This window comes from Odocoileus virginianus, chromosome 28 (assembly GCF_023699985.2).
Source record: "Odocoileus virginianus isolate 20LAN1187 ecotype Illinois chromosome 28, Ovbor_1.2, whole genome shotgun sequence".
NCBI classification, from domain to species: Eukaryota; Metazoa; Chordata; class Mammalia; order Artiodactyla; family Cervidae; genus Odocoileus; species Odocoileus virginianus.
The window spans coordinates 29,284,782-29,303,339 of NC_069701.1; the positions used below are offsets into that span (position 1 = coordinate 29,284,782).

General features: G+C 53.5%; 1 protein-coding gene across 1 annotated transcript in view; it reads left to right on the top strand.

Moving 5' to 3' along the window:
* The first annotated feature begins 2,471 nt into the window (after positions 1–2,471).
* Positions 2,472–18,558, top strand: part of OPCML (opioid binding protein/cell adhesion molecule like) — a 1,017,619-nt gene continuing 1,001,532 nt past the window's right edge. The window contains exon 1 of the mRNA XM_070457403.1: positions 2,472–2,979. Within this exon, the coding sequence (XP_070313504.1) occupies positions 2,919–2,979 (61 nt within the window). The 5' untranslated portion in view covers positions 2,472–2,918. The remainder of the gene's footprint in view (positions 2,980–18,558) is intronic.

Sequence of the window (18,558 nt, forward strand, 5' to 3'; positions counted from 1 at the left end):
TATATTCTTTCTCCATCACTTCACAGATGTAATCTGTGATGTGATGAGTTTTAGGTGAGCAAGGATGGGCTTCTAGCCTGCTCTGTGCTACTTTTCCTGAATGTCACACACAGTATGTATTTACCTGGCCCATAGTAAATACATGATGAGATAAATGCTTATGCCGTGAATGAAGTGCCAAAAGGCAGTCTAATCATTGATGCGGTTTTTCGTATCAACATTTTTAAACTGTAGCTCAGATGAAGTTCTTAAATTCCTTATCCAAGGTCACAATGCCGGAAGGCAGGGGTGAGGCAGGGGGGCCCAGGGCTACCTCTGGGGGAGGACTCACCCCGACCCAGCTCCTTCTGAAGTGGTCCACCGTGTAGCTGTCCCTGCTCAGAGGAAAGATGAGTGCAGACACAGGAGTGGAAGGTGACAGTCCGCATCGCAGCACCATTGTCTGGTTTCGGTTGGGTTGTTCTCCTACCTTGTGGCTATTTAAATACAGTTTTGATGATTTTGTTTGCTTTAGATGGAGGAAAAAAAGATGCATAGAAGGTATAAAATTGCATATTATTTACCCCAGAGGAAAGAACAGTCCCCCTAGTAAATATGCATTGAAGCATTTTTATTTGTATTTGTATTTTTTAAGGTGTTTAAACAGACCCAGTAGACCGTAATACCTCTTTTCAGAGTTGGTGCCATCTATTGATTAAATATGCATTTATACGTTTCTTCTCCTACTTTTTCTTTAAATAAAAGAGACATATATTTTAATCATTTAATAGACTAGAAGAATTGATCAGCAAAAATACATATTTATGTGTTTGCTCAAGAAAAGGTTTTATTAGGCATACAAATTTGAAAAACTAAAATATTTCTTGTTATACATTGATGTTTCTTAAACATGAATTTAATTAAAGGTGCAGGGCATGTGTGTGTGTTATAGGAAATAGCTTGGTTGAATAAATGGGAGGTTTTTAAAACACAAATATAACTGAAGGGAAACCGAGAAAGAAGATGAATTTGGAGTAAGAAGGTCCTAGGTTCTCTGCCACTTCATGGCGCTGGAGAAGGGACTGGTCTGTGTCTGTATCTCTGCAGCTGGGACTCAGAGAAGCTGTACCCGGAGTGCCCACCACTGTGCTGGGTCCAGTAGAGGCTGAGGCAGGTTGACTCCTGCTGCCCATCAGCTCTCGAGAGGGACCAGAGGCTGTGCCCTCGGAGCTTCCAGGACACATGCACACCTGGGACTCAGATGTGCGTCAAGTGCACGCTTGGGTGCAGGAGCCTCAGATGCACCCCCAGCTACAGCCCTGGCGGTGATGACCAAGTAAAACACTGATTGTTTTACTTCTTTAAAAGCACAAGGTCTTACTTTTTTAGAAATGGCCTCTGTTCTGTTAGACCAGAAGAACTCATTGGCAATTGGTAGTAGGCATAGCTACTTAGTGGCAACTGTGAGGATTTCAGTTTAGGACACCTCTGTGTTTGAATCCTAACTCTCTTAGCTGTGTGACCTTTAGCAAGTTGCTGAACCTCTCTGAGCTTCAGTTTCAGCCTACTAAAACCCACTGGTAGTAATGGCCAAGTAGTGGGACTATAATGAGGATGAACTAAGATGATACATGTGAATATGTGTCCATGGCAGGCACTTGGGAAAATGTCTGCAATCTCAGTGAAGGTGGAGGGCAGACCCACAGGGTTGGTCACACACAGACCATAAGCCTGAGCACACACACTGAGCTGGGAAGGAATCCAGGCCCTGGTGGGTTCTCGGGAGGACACTTGGGGGCAGAAATATTGATAGTTTTACTGTGTGTGCCCAGCACCTTCTGTAATACCCCATGTTGTTCATTTCACAGATCCTGGACATTGAGCGGGTCCATCAGAGGGGCGCCTCCTCAGGGAGCAGAGAGCACCGCCCGTGGCAGGCCTGGAGGCCGGGAGGGGGGCTGTAGGCTTTCCTGAGAGCAGCCGTGGAGCAGGAAGGAACTGCACACCCAGAGGAATGGTCCACATGAGCAAGCGGCTGTTTCAGGGGAAGGGCCACACGGGCTGTATACAGAAGCCAGGATAGAAGGTAGAGAACTGCAGGCTCCTGCGTCCTCTCACCTGGAGATTCCCGTGACTTCAGCTGCAACCTGCCTCCTGTCCGTCTATTCTGAGCACACCCCTGCCCCTGGCGTCATCATCACAGCAACTGCTCAGCGTCACCTCTGGGGTTTGAGGATGCTCTAATTGTGGGGAACCGGGCCAATGCTCCCTGCATCCTTGGTGGAGAAAACCCTGATGCACCCATCTTCCTGCTGGGAAAACTGAAATCTTCTAAGGGCTCCTAATGACAGAGTGGGGGGGGGGCGGGCACAGAACTAAATGTCCCAGTGACCCCCGTGGGCGGCCTCGTCTCCTGTCCCCTCCCCACCTGGAGACCGGGAGGAGGGAAGACAGTGAGGAACTGGCCTGAGCTTTGGTCACAGTGCCTTTCTTGCGCCCTGAGCCAGCCCCTCCCTCTGCCCACGAAGGCGCGCCTCTGCCCACGGAAGGAAGGAAGCCCTGCGCCCTGGCACCTCACCCACAGAGCAGCGTCCGCCTCGTGCTCGGGGGTGAGGGTGAGTGGGGGGCAGACCGAGGCTCCCCGGAGCCCAGCCTCCCCGCTGCAAAGTGCCCGCGTGTCGCTCAGGAGAGTGGAGCCAATGCGAGCCTCGGAGGAGGTCTGCTCCGCGCCCCGCACAGATTGGTGCTGATGGTGCTTACCAGTTGTGTGTCTGTGCAAGAAAAAACCCCGAGACGCTGCCTGCCTGCTCCCCCTCTCTCCTGCTCTCTCCCTCCCTTCGCAAACATTGGATTTAAACCTGCTCAGAATTCAGTGCAGAGGAAGGCGGCAGCGGCAGCGGCAGCAGCCGGCCCAGCCGCGGGGACCCCGCAGCCTCAAGATGCACCAGCCCGCCTGCTGGATCGTCTTCTCCGTGACGACCGCCCTGCTGTTCATCCCAGGTACCCAACAGGGGCTCCGGCTATCCGGGGCGGCTCCGAGGAGGAGCCGGAGGGGAAGGGGCAGGGGTGTCTGGGGAGGGGGCGGCCGGGGAGTATGAGCTGCGTGTGCGGGTCGAGGTGGGCTCGCGCCTGAGCACGCACCGCTCAGCTCTCCCTCACGCGCACACACGGGTGCTTGCAGCATAGCTCTGGGGCTCGCCCTCCCCCCGGCGGCGGCGGCGGCGGGTCTGGTGAGCTGGGTTCGAGAGCTGCACCCGCTGTGAGGCACTGTTGTTTCTCGGCGCCCTGTGCTGGCTGGCTTTAACCAGGTGCGTCCCAGGGGTCGGAGGAGAGGGGCTTCAACTCCCAGCCACCAGTCCTTCTCTCCACTCCTGTTGGGACCAGCAGGAGAGAGGCGGGTGTCCTGGCTCCTCTGCCCATCATTTCGGCACCCCTCCTATCTCCTGGCATCTCTGTTTTTCCATCTCTCTTCCTTTCTCTCTCCCTTTCCCCTTCCTCCCTCCCTCCCACCCTCTCCCCACTCCCTCTCTAGCCCCTTCCTCTCCCACCCCTCCTCTTTGCTCCAGTATTTCTTCTCTTACAAGGTTCTCCCACCGCCATCCTTTCTTTATCCTTCCGCCAAATGGGCAGATTGTGCCTTTGAAATTCAGAATCCCATTTTCCGCCTCCTCCTCCTCGCATCTGAAAGGCGACTTTCCCCTGACAGAATTGGGAATGTTCTCACCGGGGGAAGGGTGGGAATCTGGGTTTACCTAGTTCTCCTCAGCACCTTCCCTCCCTCCCCGGTGATTTAAACCTGGTGCCACCTAGCACAGCCGTAACTTGTTTGGGGGGAACAAATTCTGCAGCGACACAGGTAAGATGCTGCAATCCTGCCAGAACAAGCTTAGTGGAAGTGTTGCAAAACCCAACACGTTGTAATAGATTCGATAATTGCACGCGTGTCGTTCGCAAGCAGACAGCTGAATGCCTGCAGGCAGCCTTCAAACACTGCTGAAGGGACTGGGCTATGCTTCCAAGGGTTTAGACAGCATCTGAGAATCTGTGGGGTTTCCACCCTCAGCCCCAGCCCAAGAAGAATTTTCAATTTTTTTTTTTCAAATTGAGATTCATGCATTTGGTTACACATTCACTTAAACCTTAAATCATGTACATATATACATAGACGTAAATACTAAGATTCTTAAGCCTTATGTATCCAGTTATGGGTAAAACACATGATTTCACATTTTTATATTCAGAATTTCTTGGCTTTTTTTTTTTAAGAACGCAAAGGCCTAAGTATTTCTAAGCTACCAAAGTGAAATCAGAAAAATGAAAAGTTTATTGGGAAGTGGGAAGAAGAGGATGGAGTGAAAAAAAAGAGAGGAATTACATTGTATAATGCTATGTGATGCTGTTTTAAAATTGCACGTTTCCCAGCCAAGACGGGCTCTGCACAACCACGTTTTAGGCTGAGAAGTTCAGAGTGGGGGCTGCTGCTCCTCTTCTTCCAGGTTCAGGCCTGGGAGGGGGTCTCCACAGGCTCAGGAGGGAAGACCAAGGGGCTCTTAGTACCTTCTGCAGCAGGGTGGAGGGAGCCAGGTGGGCACTGTGGGTCCACGTGGAGACAAACTTCCCCATCGGTGCCAGTCCCTGCCTGGGTGATAGCGCAGGGCCCCCAGCACCCAGTGCCCCCTCCTCTTGCTGAGCTAGAGCAGAGCTGGCAGGACAGCAGCGCTGGGACCAACCTCCCAGCCTCGGTGGCTTTGGGCTCCTCTCTGAACACTGCACTTCCAAAGTGGGGCGGGAGCGAGCCCCCGAGGGTGCTGGAACTGCATTGCAGTGCATCCTGAAGGGAGCAGAGCCTGTGATGCCTCCCCCTAGAGGTGCAGGGCACCCGGTACCCAACGGGCTCCTCTCCATGGTGGGGACAGAGGCACCCCCGCCTGAGGAAGGCTCTGCTCCAGGGCACGGCCTCCCCCAACCCCTTGTCCTCAGGAGGACACGTAGGGGGAGACATTTCTGCTGGGAGGGCTGCTCTTCCTGGTGATTGTGCTGGGAGCTGGCCTCCTCCCCCAGGATGAGGAAGAGGGGGAAAGTTGGCCCTGGAGGCTCCCAGAGAAAGGGAAGCAGCGTCACTTCAGGAGGGGTCCTGCGGGGAAGCCGGGCCTGGCTGTGCCCCGAAGTTCAGGGGTGATTGCCGCCTCACTTCTTGTGCTTCCTTTCTGTGTTTTTAGACTCTGCCCCTGTTTCTAATGATGCCTTTCCTCCCCTCCGGGTTAACACTAGCTCGTTAGCCGTGTACTTTCCCAGCGTCTAAAGGCAGAGGCTAATGCAATAATGCAGCCCTGACCTGGTTGGGCCGCGTTGCCATTTCATTCTGCAGCGTTCTGTTTCCTGGTGAAACGCGAGTCTCCATCCCAGAATAATTTTAAGGCTAATGTTGTTGTCACCTGATGCCTTGGGGGGTGGGCAGGAGCAGGGAGGGGGAGGATGGCTGAACATTGCTTTTCTAGGCAGACTCTCTGGGACAGGAAAGGCAGCAACACATGGAAACCATAGTGAGCCCACACGCGAGATGGGGAGGGGACTCGGTGGACAATTTAGTTGTCACCTTGGGCTTGAGATGTTTCTGAGACCCTGCGTGCTGAGAGTGGGGGCTCTTGTGGTCCCAGACAGGAGGGGAGACGGGCCTGGGCAGGGAGCCTTTCTGAACTGGGGTTCTGGGGCCTTGGTGGAACAGGAGTGGGTGGGAAGCAAGCCTGAGTGAAGAGTGGGGGTGATGCAGATTAACATAAGAACCCCTACCCCCACCGCAGATGGGCATTTCTAACAAACACCCCCCGTCCCCGGTCCCTCTATGCTCACTTTGCCTGTACTTGAGAATCTGTCCACAGCCTGCAGCATTTGAGTCCAAACCTCTCTGGGCCTGCCTTCTTCCCTCTGCGTGAGACCTGGCAGGGCAGGGGGGTGGGCGTGGGGGTGCTGTCTTTACGGCCAAGGCTCAGTTTTGGAAGTGCAGAGTCACCTCAGTCAGAAGCCCAGCTCCCTGGTGCCAGGATTGGCTCTGTGATCTGGAGGGCTTCTGTCTCCATGCTGAGATCATGACCTCCTGCTTGTCACCTTCTGAGCTGTCCTCTGGGCCTCAGTCTACCAGTCATCTGTAGCACGGGTTTGAGCAGCGCTTGCTTCTTGTTTGAAACTGAATGGAATAGCCAAAAATGTAGGCTAGCCGATCACAAGGTGAACATATCCAGCCTGGTCTCCAGCAATAGGGCAGAAAGAAGAGGCTGCTGCTCAGGAGGGGAGCGGGCCTTCCTTGTGCTGCAGGAGTTGGAAGGCAGGGTGGAGCATACGACGACGCACAAGTCATTGTCACGTGGTGATAACCAGCCGTCCAGTCCCAGCTTCGTTTATCCAACAAGACCCTCTCCGGGTTCTGATTACACAGTCTGCTGAGTAAGATGTCCTCCTGCCTTAAGAGCAGGGTCCATGAAACAGGGAATTATTCCAGTGTTCCTGCTCTTGGACCCGACGCCGTGGCCCACAGACCCTGAGCTTCCTGGGCCTTGGTTTCTCTGCGTGGAGGACCAGGGTGGCCGATGTGGCCCCTTTGGTCCCTGATGCTTCTCTGCAGGCTTCTCAGGTGCTCTGCCCTTGGGTCTTGTGTCAGGCTCGGCCAGTCGGCGCTCCGGGCCATCTCCTGCAGCCTCTGGGCTGTGACCTCCGGTCCTGGGCCCACTGGACCTGAGCCCTGGGCTGCTGCCATCACCCACAGCTGCCTGGGCGGAGACGAGGCCTGGATGCCCAGGCCGGCTGTTCCTGCAGGAGATTTCGGGCATCGGTCCACAGATGGTTTGGGGCTGCCTGCGAGCCCCGTTGGCAGGGGTGGGTGTTCACACCACTCGCAATGCTGGGTGGCACCTTCCAGACACGGGGGCCAGACGGGTGCTCAGAGGAGGGAGCCGGGCTGGCCTCACCAGGGGTGGCCCCACTCTCCTCTGCCCGCTCGCCTGACCCCGCTGAAGGTGCCAGGCTTCAGGCCAGCCTCATCTGCCCTCTAGCGCCTTCATGTTCTTGGTGGGAAACTGAGTCTTTGCTTCTCAACCCCCGAGGCCTTGGCCATCTGTGCCTTTCCCTGAAGGAGGGAGGCAGTAATGGGGGTGGGGGAAGGACGTGGCTCCGTTTGCTAGATTTCTACAAGTCTGTGCCCTAAGGTGGTGGTGCTCGTAGGGCCCCGTGTGGCACTGAGGGTAATCCTGAGAACGGGCAGGAAGAGACCCTGTATCAGGGATAAACTTGAAGACGAACGTGCTTGCCATTCCCTTCCTGTAGGTGTGAGAATACACATCCTCCCTTCACTAAACCCACTCCTGCCCACCTCCCCCTCCACACACACACAGGCCTCCAAGTCAGAGCTCAGTCTCCCTCCCTGTCACATCCACAGTCCCACAAGGAAAGCAGCCTGTCCCTCGGGACTCGCATCTCTGCTCCTCCAGGGCCCCTTGTTGTAGCCACAAGCCCGGGTGCTCTCCTGCGGGCGCCCTGGGGGCTGGCCTCCCCCCGGCTTGTACCGCAGTCCACCATGGCCATGCGCGGGAGCGCTTCCCCAGCCATGTGGGGACCCCGTGCATCCCCCCACCCACCCTGGGGTGGGGCCTGAAGCTGGTTCCCCAGCGCCTCCCTCCCCCCAGATCCCTCGGTGCCCAGAGGCTGGGGGCTACCCTGCAGTCACCAGGCTAACTTAATTAAATGTTTGCCGAATGCTTTGAGACACCCCTGGGCGATGCGCTGGGTAAGTGCGAGGCATTATCATTATGGTGCAGGCACTTTCCTTTAATGAGCAGAGATGCTGAGCTGAGACACCCCCGAAAGGCCCAGATGGATCGATGCGGTGGGACACAGGCCATTGATTGGAGCGGCTGCTCACACATTCCTGGGAAATGGTAAGTGACACCCACCCCAGGAGGACCAGCACCTTCCACGTCTCAGGGTACAGACCCTCTGAAGCAGCCTGAGTGGTCATTCTTGTGGCATTTCTTCATAGAGAGTTTACAGAGGCTGTGTCACCGCTCTTGGAAGTTTGCTTAGTGGTTGTACTGAGGATAATGCCATCTTCCTGCCTTGTGGTCTACCTGGGAGATTCATTTTGGGTTTTGCTCATTTCTCAAAGCTATCATGAGATAGGCAGGGGAGATACTGTCCAATCCTGAGCTTGTCTTTTCTTTGCTTAAAGCCCTATGCAGACTTCTGGTTGCTTTTGGACCAGAGTCCAAGGCAATAAACCTGGTCCCCAGGCCACGGCCTACCCCCGGCTCCGTATCGCTCTGGGCTCAGTCCCCAAACACCATGCTGTCTCCTTCCCCAGGGGTTTCCCCTATGAGGTCACCTGACCCTCCCTTCATGATGTTTCTGGATAAATGTCCTTTCCATCCTTCAGGGCTCAGCTCTAGTTTCTCCTAGGAGAGTTTTCTAGATGCTCTAGAGTAGGTTAGGTTTCCCTCCTTACTGCCCAGTGCAGGAGGCCAGGTTTCTCCTGTTTAACACTGTTGAGTTCAGGTATTTTAGAGTGATTCTTCCTGTTAGGTCTCACTTTGCTGCCTGGACTGTGGTCCCTCGGGGTACAAAATGAATCCAGTCACTTGATGGGGTGCCCTGCACAGTGACAGATACAGGACATGTGCTCACAGAGTGCTAGTGAACTGAAAGAATGAGGAGATGGACAAATGGACACATGCACGGGTGACCAGGAGATCACACGAGTACCAAGTGTCAGCTTCTCTGCTCCACCCTTTTCTGTTCCCTTCATCGAATCCTCAGGCATCTGGGCCCCTGGGTTGGGCCACCCATCAGCTTCTCCATGTTGAGAGAGAGGCTTTGCTAATGGGAGGTGGAAGTGCTGTAGTGATTACTCATTCCAGTCTTCACGTTTGTCAATAAACACCAGCCGGAGCTTCCAGCCACACACACACGCGGCGGCTCAGAGCTGCGGACAGTGCTTCTGCATGTCGTTGCCTGTCGCCACAGACACACCTGAGAGTGAGGATCTCTCAGTAAACAGACGCGGGCCCTGATGATGACTGTCGGCCTCATGGGAACCAAAATCACTCAAGTTTAAGCAAATCTGGGAAGGTGACACTAGTGGTAAAGAACCCGCCTGCTAATGCAGGAGATGTAAGAGACTCCAGTTTGAGCCCTGGGTCGGGAAGATCCCCTGGAGGAGGGCATGGCAATCCATTCCAGTATTCTTGCCTGGAGAATCCCATGGACAGAGGAGCCTGGCAGGCTACAGTCCATAGGGTCCCAAAGAGTTGGACACGACTGAATCGACTTAGCATGGAAACTCATGAGGTGGCCCCGATTATTAGAAATTCAGACTCAGGCTCGCCTGTGGATGCTACAAGGAGGAGGTGTGTCCTCAGTAAGTAGGATGCTGGGTTTAGGGCAAACAATGATATCACAGGATGAGTCATGCCTAAGCAGGTGACACCTCGATGGATTCATGTTCACAGGACCAGGTCAGAGGGCTCAGCCAGCCTGAGAAAATGGAGACAGGGCTTCTTGTGTTTGTCCCAAGTCACTTCTTACAGCCGAGCTGACTTGTCTCGCTCTTTGATGACTGTGGGCTTCTGAGCAGCAGGGGTCTTGCCTTACTCCTGTCTGATGATGACGCCACAAGTCCCAGTCACATTTGCTTGTCTGACATGTTGCTGACTGAGTGATTACTGTGTGACAGGCACTGTGCTGGGAACATGAAGCCTGAACAAAGTCCTCGTGGTCCCTGCTCTCAAGATGTTCACGGCCTCGTGGGAGAGACCGTGTGTCTCAAGTCCGTGCCCCCATGGAGGGAAGTTAGGCTGGTGTGAGTCCTGTTGGAGGGGAGGCGGGGGCTGCCACAGTTTCCCCCAGGAGGGGCTTGACTTGCCAGGGAGGCAAGACCACTTGTCTGCAAAAGTGACAGTTGAGCTGAGAGCTGAAGGATGAAATGCAGAAATTATCCAAACCCAGGGGAAGGTGTGGGAAGAGGCAGACAGAACAGGATGTGCAGAGACCAGGAGCAGAGGGGACCAGAGGGCATCGTCCTGTTTGTCTGGAGCATGGAGGAAGGGCGTGTGGTACAGGAGGAGGCCAGCAGCCCTGTAAGCTCATGTTAGTTGTCCTGGTCTTCATTCTAGAAGTGATGGAACACCGCTGATGTGGCTCATCTGCTGGGGCTGAGGATCGTGACCTACATTTTCATCTCGCTCCTGTGCAGGTGTAGAGTGAGTTAGAAGGGAGCAGACTCAGAAGGTGTGGGCCAGCCAGGAGGCCCCTGCAGTAGATCAGGTGGGAAATGGCTGGGGGTGTAGGACTAGAGAGATACAGGTGACGTGAGCCTCTCGGGGAGAGTCAGAGCTGCCCCAGACGCATCTGAAGAACCTGCGTCTAAGGTAAACCCATGGTGAACCCTGGCAGCACCTGGCAGAGAAGAGGCTCTGTCCTGCATGTCCTGCTTACAGACCATCTCCTTCAGCTCGTGTGTAGTTTTCCCCTGGAACCATCACTCCTGGAGATCTCATCATCTCAGTCCCTTCTCTGGCGTCCTCTTAGCAGCTAATGTAGGAGCTTAAAATTGCATCATTCACCCACCAGTACATTAAGGAGATCGCAGAGGGCTCCAGCAGTATCATCTGCTGGATCCTGCCTGGGGCTCTTTGCTCCTAGGCATTTTAGAGATGCTTGGATTGGACTCAAGATTGATTATTGGGAATTAGGATGCAATCTTCTCACCAGTGTTACTGTGATGTCAGGAAAGCAGGCATGACCTCCCCATCACGCCCACCACCTGGGTGAGTCCTGTTAATTTACGTAGGAAAGCAGAGCCCTGGGAGCTGAGGGGGCCACTGGAGAGTGTCTTGTCCCTTCCTTTCATTCCACAGTCCAGGGTGTGGAGGCACAGAAAGCCCAGTGTCTTGTCTAATGTCATACAGTCAGCAGGGACCAGCCAGCTGGTCCACACGGGCCAGTCCACACGGAGTCTCAACATTCTGTGCTCACAGCCCGGCTGGTGGCGTTTTAACATGGCATTGAGCTGGGCTGAGCCTCCCCATGGGGTCCCCTGTTGGAAAGTGGACCTGCAGCCTCGGTCCCTGCTCTGTTCCCCGAGGCTGTCTTATCTTAGTGCACAAGGAGCGTGTGGAGCAAGGGACTTCTGAATGCCCAATACCCAGGGATTAAGTTGACAGGTCAGGAGCAAGAGAGAAGCCTGTCCTTCTCAGGGGGCATCCTCATACTCTGAATGATGTCTGTGTACGAACTGGGAGACTTCTAGAAACCAGTTGATCCTTGATGTTTGGAGAGAGATGCTCAGGGTGGTACATATCAAATACCCCACACGTGTCTACCTGTCCTGTTTGGTCTGCACACCGGAAAGGCACCTGCCTTTATCAGCACTGGACTATCAAACCCAAGAGAAGAGAATCCACCGAAAATGTTGTGAATGTTATAATGCCGATTCCTGGTGAAATGGGGACTGGCAGTGTATGCAGAATCTCTGTGTACATCATAACCACTCTGTATGATGTTTGATTGAAGTGAAGGCTTGCACCCCTTTCCTTGCTCCCTGCTCTGCCCTCACCATGGACCATGCAGGCCTGGGCGCAGTCGATGGCGTGATGGGGTCAGGAGAGCTATGGACAATGTGGAACGGGAAGCCGGGATGCATATTCACAGCAGACAGAGATGTAGGTGCCTGTGCTGAGGCCAGGCTCCGATGGGTATTTCCCTTCTAGGAAGATAGGCCTCACGCAGCCTTTGCTTCTCTGAACAAGCCAACCTGGTTTCTCCAAAGAAGCCAGTGCCAGGGGATCCCCAGCTCCTCGAAGGCAGAAGAATGTTGGAATAGAGAGCGTGGAGGTGGAAATAGCCCGTCAGCCTCCAGTCCAAGGGAGGCTGAGTTGCCTTGGGAGTCCCCTGGCTTCCTCCCACGGAGACGGCCGTGCCCAGTCTTACTTGGCACCGGGGTGGACGCCTCTTTGGGTGAGGCCCAGATGGGAAGAGATGGTGAAAATCACTTGGGATTCTGCATCCTTTCCTGATGAGTCTGCCCCTCCTCCTGTTTCAGGGGGAAGGGGCTTCCCTGGTGACTCAGATGGTAAAGAATCTGCCTGTAATATGGGAGACCCAGGTTTGATGCCTGAATCAGGAAGATCCTCTGGAGAAGGGAATGGCTATCCACTCCAGTATTCTTGCATGGAGAATTCCATGGACAGAGGACCCTGGTGGGCTGCAGTCCATGGGATCACAAAGAGTTGAACACGACTGACTGACTAACACACATATATACACTCAAATAAAACTATGAGCACTTGTAAGAACTCAACACTTGGTCACTATGATGATTATTTGGGGCAAGCTGAGTTGCAATTACATGTGGGAAGTCCAAGAGGAGACATCACTTCACATCCAGGGGTCGCAAAGAGTCAGACATGACTGAGTGACTAACACTTCCACTTGGGAGTGAGAGGACACCGCCCTACACCTGCCCCCATGGTGCCCATGAAGATTGGCCCACACCTATGTTATGACATGGACAACTACTTGCTTTCTTCTTTCATTTATTTATTTTTGGTATAAAATAAGGTACAAGAACATACTGTACAACACGGGGAATATAGCCAATATTCTATAATAACTATGAACAGAGTGTAACCTTTGCAAATTGTGAGTCAGTATATTATATACCTGTAATTGTGTAATATTTTACATTAACTTACTTCAATAAAAATTGTTTATTTTCATGGTGGCCACGGAGCCCTTCTGCCGTGCCTTGTGGGAGAATGTGGAAGCAGAGACCTCAGGAGCTGCGTGAGGGGCCTTTTCTCCTGTGAACCCCTCCCATGTCCTCTATCCCGCTTTATTTTCAATTCTTCATGACTCTTTTTTGTTCTGCTGCTTTTCGATGGTGATATCTGGGATGATGCCTGTGGTAGGTTTGTCAGCAAAACAAACCCGTCCTTCAGTTTAACTTGTCCGGGACACTGGCTCTCGGTTACCATGAGCAGACCTCTCACCGAGGCCTGTGTTTGCAATGTATGGTGGCTGGTAAAGAATCCGCCCACCATGCAGGAGACCTGAGTTTGATCCCTGGGTCAGGGAGATCCCCTGGAGAAGGAAATGACAACCCACTCCAGTATTCTTGCCTGGAGAATCCCATGCACAGAGGAGCCTGGTGGGCTACAGTTCGTGGGGTCACAAAGAGTCGGACACGACTGAGCGACTAACACCTGCCCAAAGAACTGGATACATGTGAAATATCTTTGTTATTCTCTTAGAATTTCCAAAGCTGCCTTTTTTGCATTGAATGTTTGTGGGAAGAGACAGAGCGCCCTGGCGGCGGCTGGAGAGCAGAGGTGAGAGCAGGAGGGAGCCAGGGTGGAGGTGGAGCTGGGCTTGGCTGGAGGCCAGAGACTGGGAAGGATGAAGGCTGAGCACGAGGCCCCCGGGCGGGGGCTGCGGGCAGGATACGGGGCAGAGGATGTGGCAGAGACCCAGCAAGTGGGCGTGGAGGCCAGGTCTGAGCCACAGGGCACTCCAGCCTCAGAGCAGAGGCCCTGCCCAAGGCTGAGTGGTGTGGGGGTGGCTTCGACGCCTGTGGCCCTCTGGGGCAGGCTCCTCTGTGGGCAGAGCCCTGCCCTGGGCCCCTGAGGGTGGGACAAGTGATGGAAAAACACCAGAGACCCCAGACTGAGCACAGGGCATCCTGGTAGACACAGCAACTGCCTGCCTCCTGCCTACACTTGCCACAGCTGAGCCCACCCCCACCCCCGCTTCCCGGGAGGGCTCAGAGCCCTGCAGGCTTGGTTGCAGGTAAGTGGGGGAAGTCTCTGCCTCATCCCATGACCTCATCTTCTCTGAACAACCAGAGTAGTCCCACTCTGACCTATTTCATACCGTCCCGTTTTGCTATTCAAAACTGAGACCTATTGTACAATTAATATATGACCTACTGGAGTGGGTACCCATCCCTGGGAGAACCCGGGGATCTTCCTGACCCAGGGACTAAACCCGGCTCCTGCATTGCAGGCAGATTCTTTACCATCTGAGCCACCAGGGAAGCCCAGTACCTGACTAGTGGTCTCTCAACTTTGTTTTAGAGCCTGTGTGTGCACTGTTTTCATTTATGCAGAAATGATCTGTGTCGCTACACATATACAGTAACAGAAAGGATAAATGAAGAAATGAAAATAGGAATTCTAGTATTCCTTTCCTTTACTCAATTTAGCACTCAGAGCATCCCTGGGGTCAGTACCACTCAGGTGCAGAACTCCGCTCATGCCACTTCCCTGGGCCTGGAGTCAGGACAGAAACATCACGTCGTCATTGGCAGAAGGCGTCCACGCCTCCTCTCTGGCCGCTCCTCTCAAGACTCCGCATGGGAGGTGTCCTTGACCTCACCCCACTCCGTGTCCGGGTGCAGCACAGTTGCTCTGCAGGCCCCGTCTCGGAGCAGCTGTCATGTCCTTCGACAATTCCGTCTTTGTGGTAAAAATGAGTAACATGTCAGTGGATACAGACCGGGGTTACGGATGTTCTCTTATTTATCAAAAAGGACCATTGAGGGGAAGTAAATGCAGAACAGTCCTGGGGGAGGAAAAAGTGCTAAGCACAGGGATCCTCCGTTCCAGCTGCACGTGATTCCTCATCCTAGTTCTCACCCTGTTCTTCTCTGCCCAGCTCTTCCCCAGGGACCACCTGCTGCAGAGACTGGGGTCCTGGCTTCCCCACGGGAAGGTCCAGCCCAGGTTGGGGGAAGGTTTAGAGGCCACGCTAATGGAGACACACAGGAAGGAAGAAGGAGACACACAGGAAGGAAGTAGGAGACACACTACTTCCTACTGGAAGAAGTCCAGTAGGAAGCTTGGCAGCACTGGATGGCTTTCCTGCATATTGTCCCACTGATAGTGAAGCCCCGAGGATAGGGTCTCAGGTCACAAGCCCCCTTCCCACCTCTGCTGTCCGATGCCCATGGCCGTGTTGGTTGTGTGGCCACGTTGCTCAGACTGAGCCCGGCAGAGGTGCCGGCGGGCTCACAGTTGTTCTTAGCGACACGGCCTCTGTGATGGGCGGCTTTGGCTTGAGGCTCCCCAGGACCTGGCCACCCTCTCCTTAGGAGAGTCTGGTGCCCCCATGTCTGCCCAGGCCTCCTGCAGCCTCGCTGTCACACTCCTGGGTCAAAGGACCCTCGTCTCCATCTCCGTCCCATCTTCTCTTCAGATGCCCCCTGGTCCACATCTTGACACTCTGTCCTGTCTGGCTTCTGGTTTTGGGAGGGTCCAAGCTGGTGTGGTGCAGGGTTGAGAGCAGGCCCACCTCTGGCTCTTTGCTCCAGATTCCTGCCTTCTCCATCTCCCTGTCATAGCACCCGCCCTACTCTGCAGCCCCAAAACACTCTCGGGCAGCCGTGGGAGAGCTGCGTGCATGGTCGTCAACTCCAGGAGGGACTTGCTCTTCCAGACTCTCCTACGCAGAACCCTGGAGCCCTGGGCCTTGGAAGCCCTCCCCCGACTCTGAGTAAGTGAGACATTTTCATCCCAAGTTCTGCAGATTTCCGCCTGGGTTTCTGGCGTCTCTAGATTAGTGATAAAGCTGCCTATTTCTCCCCCCATGTGACCCAAGTCTGTGTGGAGATGCAGTGCACACCTGTCCTTCTTTCTCATCTTCCTGCTTTGTTACCTGGAGCACATCCACTGGGGGGCTCATGAAGTGGGCTCTGCCCTCCAGTCATGCTTCCGTGGTGAGTGGTTGCGGTCCTGCACTTGCTTCTGGAGCATGATTTCCCTGATGTCGCCAGATTCTTGACACTCAGCAGGACAGTTCTTGGTTGTGGGTCTGCCCGGTGCATTTCAGGATGTTTAGCCGTGTCCCTGGCCTCTACCCATCGGACGCCAGCAGCACCTCTCCGGTTGTGACAACCAAGATTGTCTCCAGACACAGACACATGTCCCCTGGGGCACACAATTGCTCCTGGTTGAGAATCACTGTTGTGTGGTTTTAAATGGTCAGCACGGTCTCCTAGCAACCCCCTAACTTAGGTCAGTTGTCTTTCTCACTACTCTAATGAAGGACAGCCTTCTCTTTTTATTCCAGAGGCCTGCACCTCTGATCCATCCTGGTTTCAAGTCTGTGAGCAGCTTCTAGTTTTCAGTTTGTGCCACCGAAAATTAGGTTTATCCCAATGACCTGTAAATCAGGTCATCAACTTCTTCATCTATGCCGGGTGCTCTCTGATGAACGCTTTGTAGGGATGGCTAACAAGGGGAGTGCACTGATGATAACACTGTTAGGCATGATGGTGGGAATATGTCTAGAGTAAAGCAGATATGAGAAGTCTTAGGCCACAACCACATGATTAGTTTAGCTGGACTGACTCTCTCACTGGATGTGCCATTTTCATTAGCCAAACTGTTCCAACAACTCTCTTCTTTAGGGCAGACTTGGAGTTTACTCTATTAGCTGGAGTAGTCAGGAGTGAGAGTGACAGCCCAGATGGGATTCTTATGCACGAACATTTAAACCTAAACTAAAATGCAATGTCTGAGATCATGGGTTGCAAACAGTAGTGTAGGCCTACTCACAGTGGTGGTGGTGGAGTTTTGAGATCCATTAAAAATCCTGAGCCAGTTTGGAAGAGAAGGAATTTTGTCCAATAAAGAAGTGAGGATGGCCCTAGATATTAAAATGTACTCTTAAAAATTTTTTTTTTTTGGATATATTTGCTTTACAATGTTGTGTTAGTTTCTGCTATATAGCAAAGTGAATCAGTTATATGTATACATACGTCTCTTCTTGTTTTGGGTTTCCTTCCCCTTTAGGTCATTAAAGAGCCCTGGGTAGAGTTCCCTGGGCTGTACAGTAGGTTCTCACTAGTTATATGTTTTATACACATTGTCAGTAGTGTATATATGTAAATCCCAGTCTCCCAATCCATTCCCCGCTTCCCACCTTGGTGTCTATACTTTTTGTTCTCCGTGTCTTTGTGTCTGTTAAAAAGCACTTTTGACTGGAGTGTTTGGGTGGGTTCTTGATGAAAGGGAGGGATCTCTGATCAGATACTCAGAGCGTCCTATGTCTACCCACATTCCGTTGGTAACAGGGACCCCAGGAGCTCCAGGTGCTGGGGGTGGGAGCAGGCACAGGTGAGCCAGAGCAGAGGAGGCAAAAACCTAGCAGGAGCTGGAGGAATTCCACCCCCCCCCCCGCCCCCGCCACCTGACTTCAGCCACTTTGGAGTGACCTGTGAGCTGAAGCATGAGCCCGTATTAGAGAGGCCAGTGTCTCAGGGCTTCAAGCCTAAGGGGTAGTCAGATCACTGGGGCAGAAAGCAGACCAGACCCTGTCCAGCCCCACCCTGCACTGGCTTCTCGTCCCATGTGAGCATCTTTGACCTCACCCTGTGGACGCTGACAGTGTTGCAGCTCTAGGGTCTTACGGACACCTGGGGATAGAACCTGTGCCTGCTGTCTGGATGCCTTTCTCATGGCCATGACCAGTTCTAAGGCTATTCTAGTCCTTGCAGACGTGCTCTTGGGCTCCCTGGCTACTGCAGAGGCCTTCGCAGCCCTGGGAGGCCTTGCCTTGCCATGTACGGACTGACCCTTTGGGGTTCTGAGTTGAATTTCTTCTCTATACTCAGCTGATCCTGTGGCCTGATTTCTCTGCTGTGGGGTTGTTGACAACAGTAATTTTAGAAGCTAAACTGTTAATTTCTGCGATCTAGCTCACTGATTAGGGTCTTTTCATGAACTCCATTATAAATGCCAGATTTAGTTTAGGTGAAAGCTGGTTCATGGTGAAACTCCACGTTGGATGATTAGTTCAACAAGGTCATGGGTGCCATGGGCATCTGGTGAGCACTCGGTCTCTACCAGGCTCTGGAGACTCAGGATTCGGCGGGGTCTCTCCGGGAGGGGCAGCCAGAAAGCCTGCGGGCACATCACGGTGTGTTCTCCTACAACCTTCTCATTACCTTCCCCCTGAAAGCACGAAGAAGAGTGAAAAACCTTTTCTTGAAGTTCCACCAGAGAGGCTTCCCAGATCTGGGAGGGGAGGCGGACCCTGAAGCTGAGTTTTTAAAGAGCTGGATGGTCACCTCACCCCAGGAGATCCCAGGGGAAGGAATACAGAAGGAAACAGGAAGAGACCCAGACACTGAGCTCCAGGGATTTCAGCTCTGCATGAGGTGACAGACATGATTACGTGGGTGATCGTCCATGGCAACGTGTCGATAGGTTGGTAAAGGGTCAGGGCAACAGCCACCAGGCGAGTGAGCTGTAAGCCTTGTTTGGCAGAGCTCCTGGCCACATGTCACCTGTCACTGCAGGATCTGACTCAAGAGCATGGGTGGTGTTATTGCTGGGAAAGTGCAAGCTGGGTTCATAACGTTCTCTGGAGTATTTAATGACAGGGCGAGACGAGAAACCCAAGCCTGGGTCTGTGTCCACAAACGGTCGGCATCATAAGGGACCTGCGGCACTGGAGCCCAGTGCAGAGATTCATGTGGGTTCACACAGCCACATGCAGAGGGGCTGCGGGTTAGTGGGGGGCTCAGGGATGGAA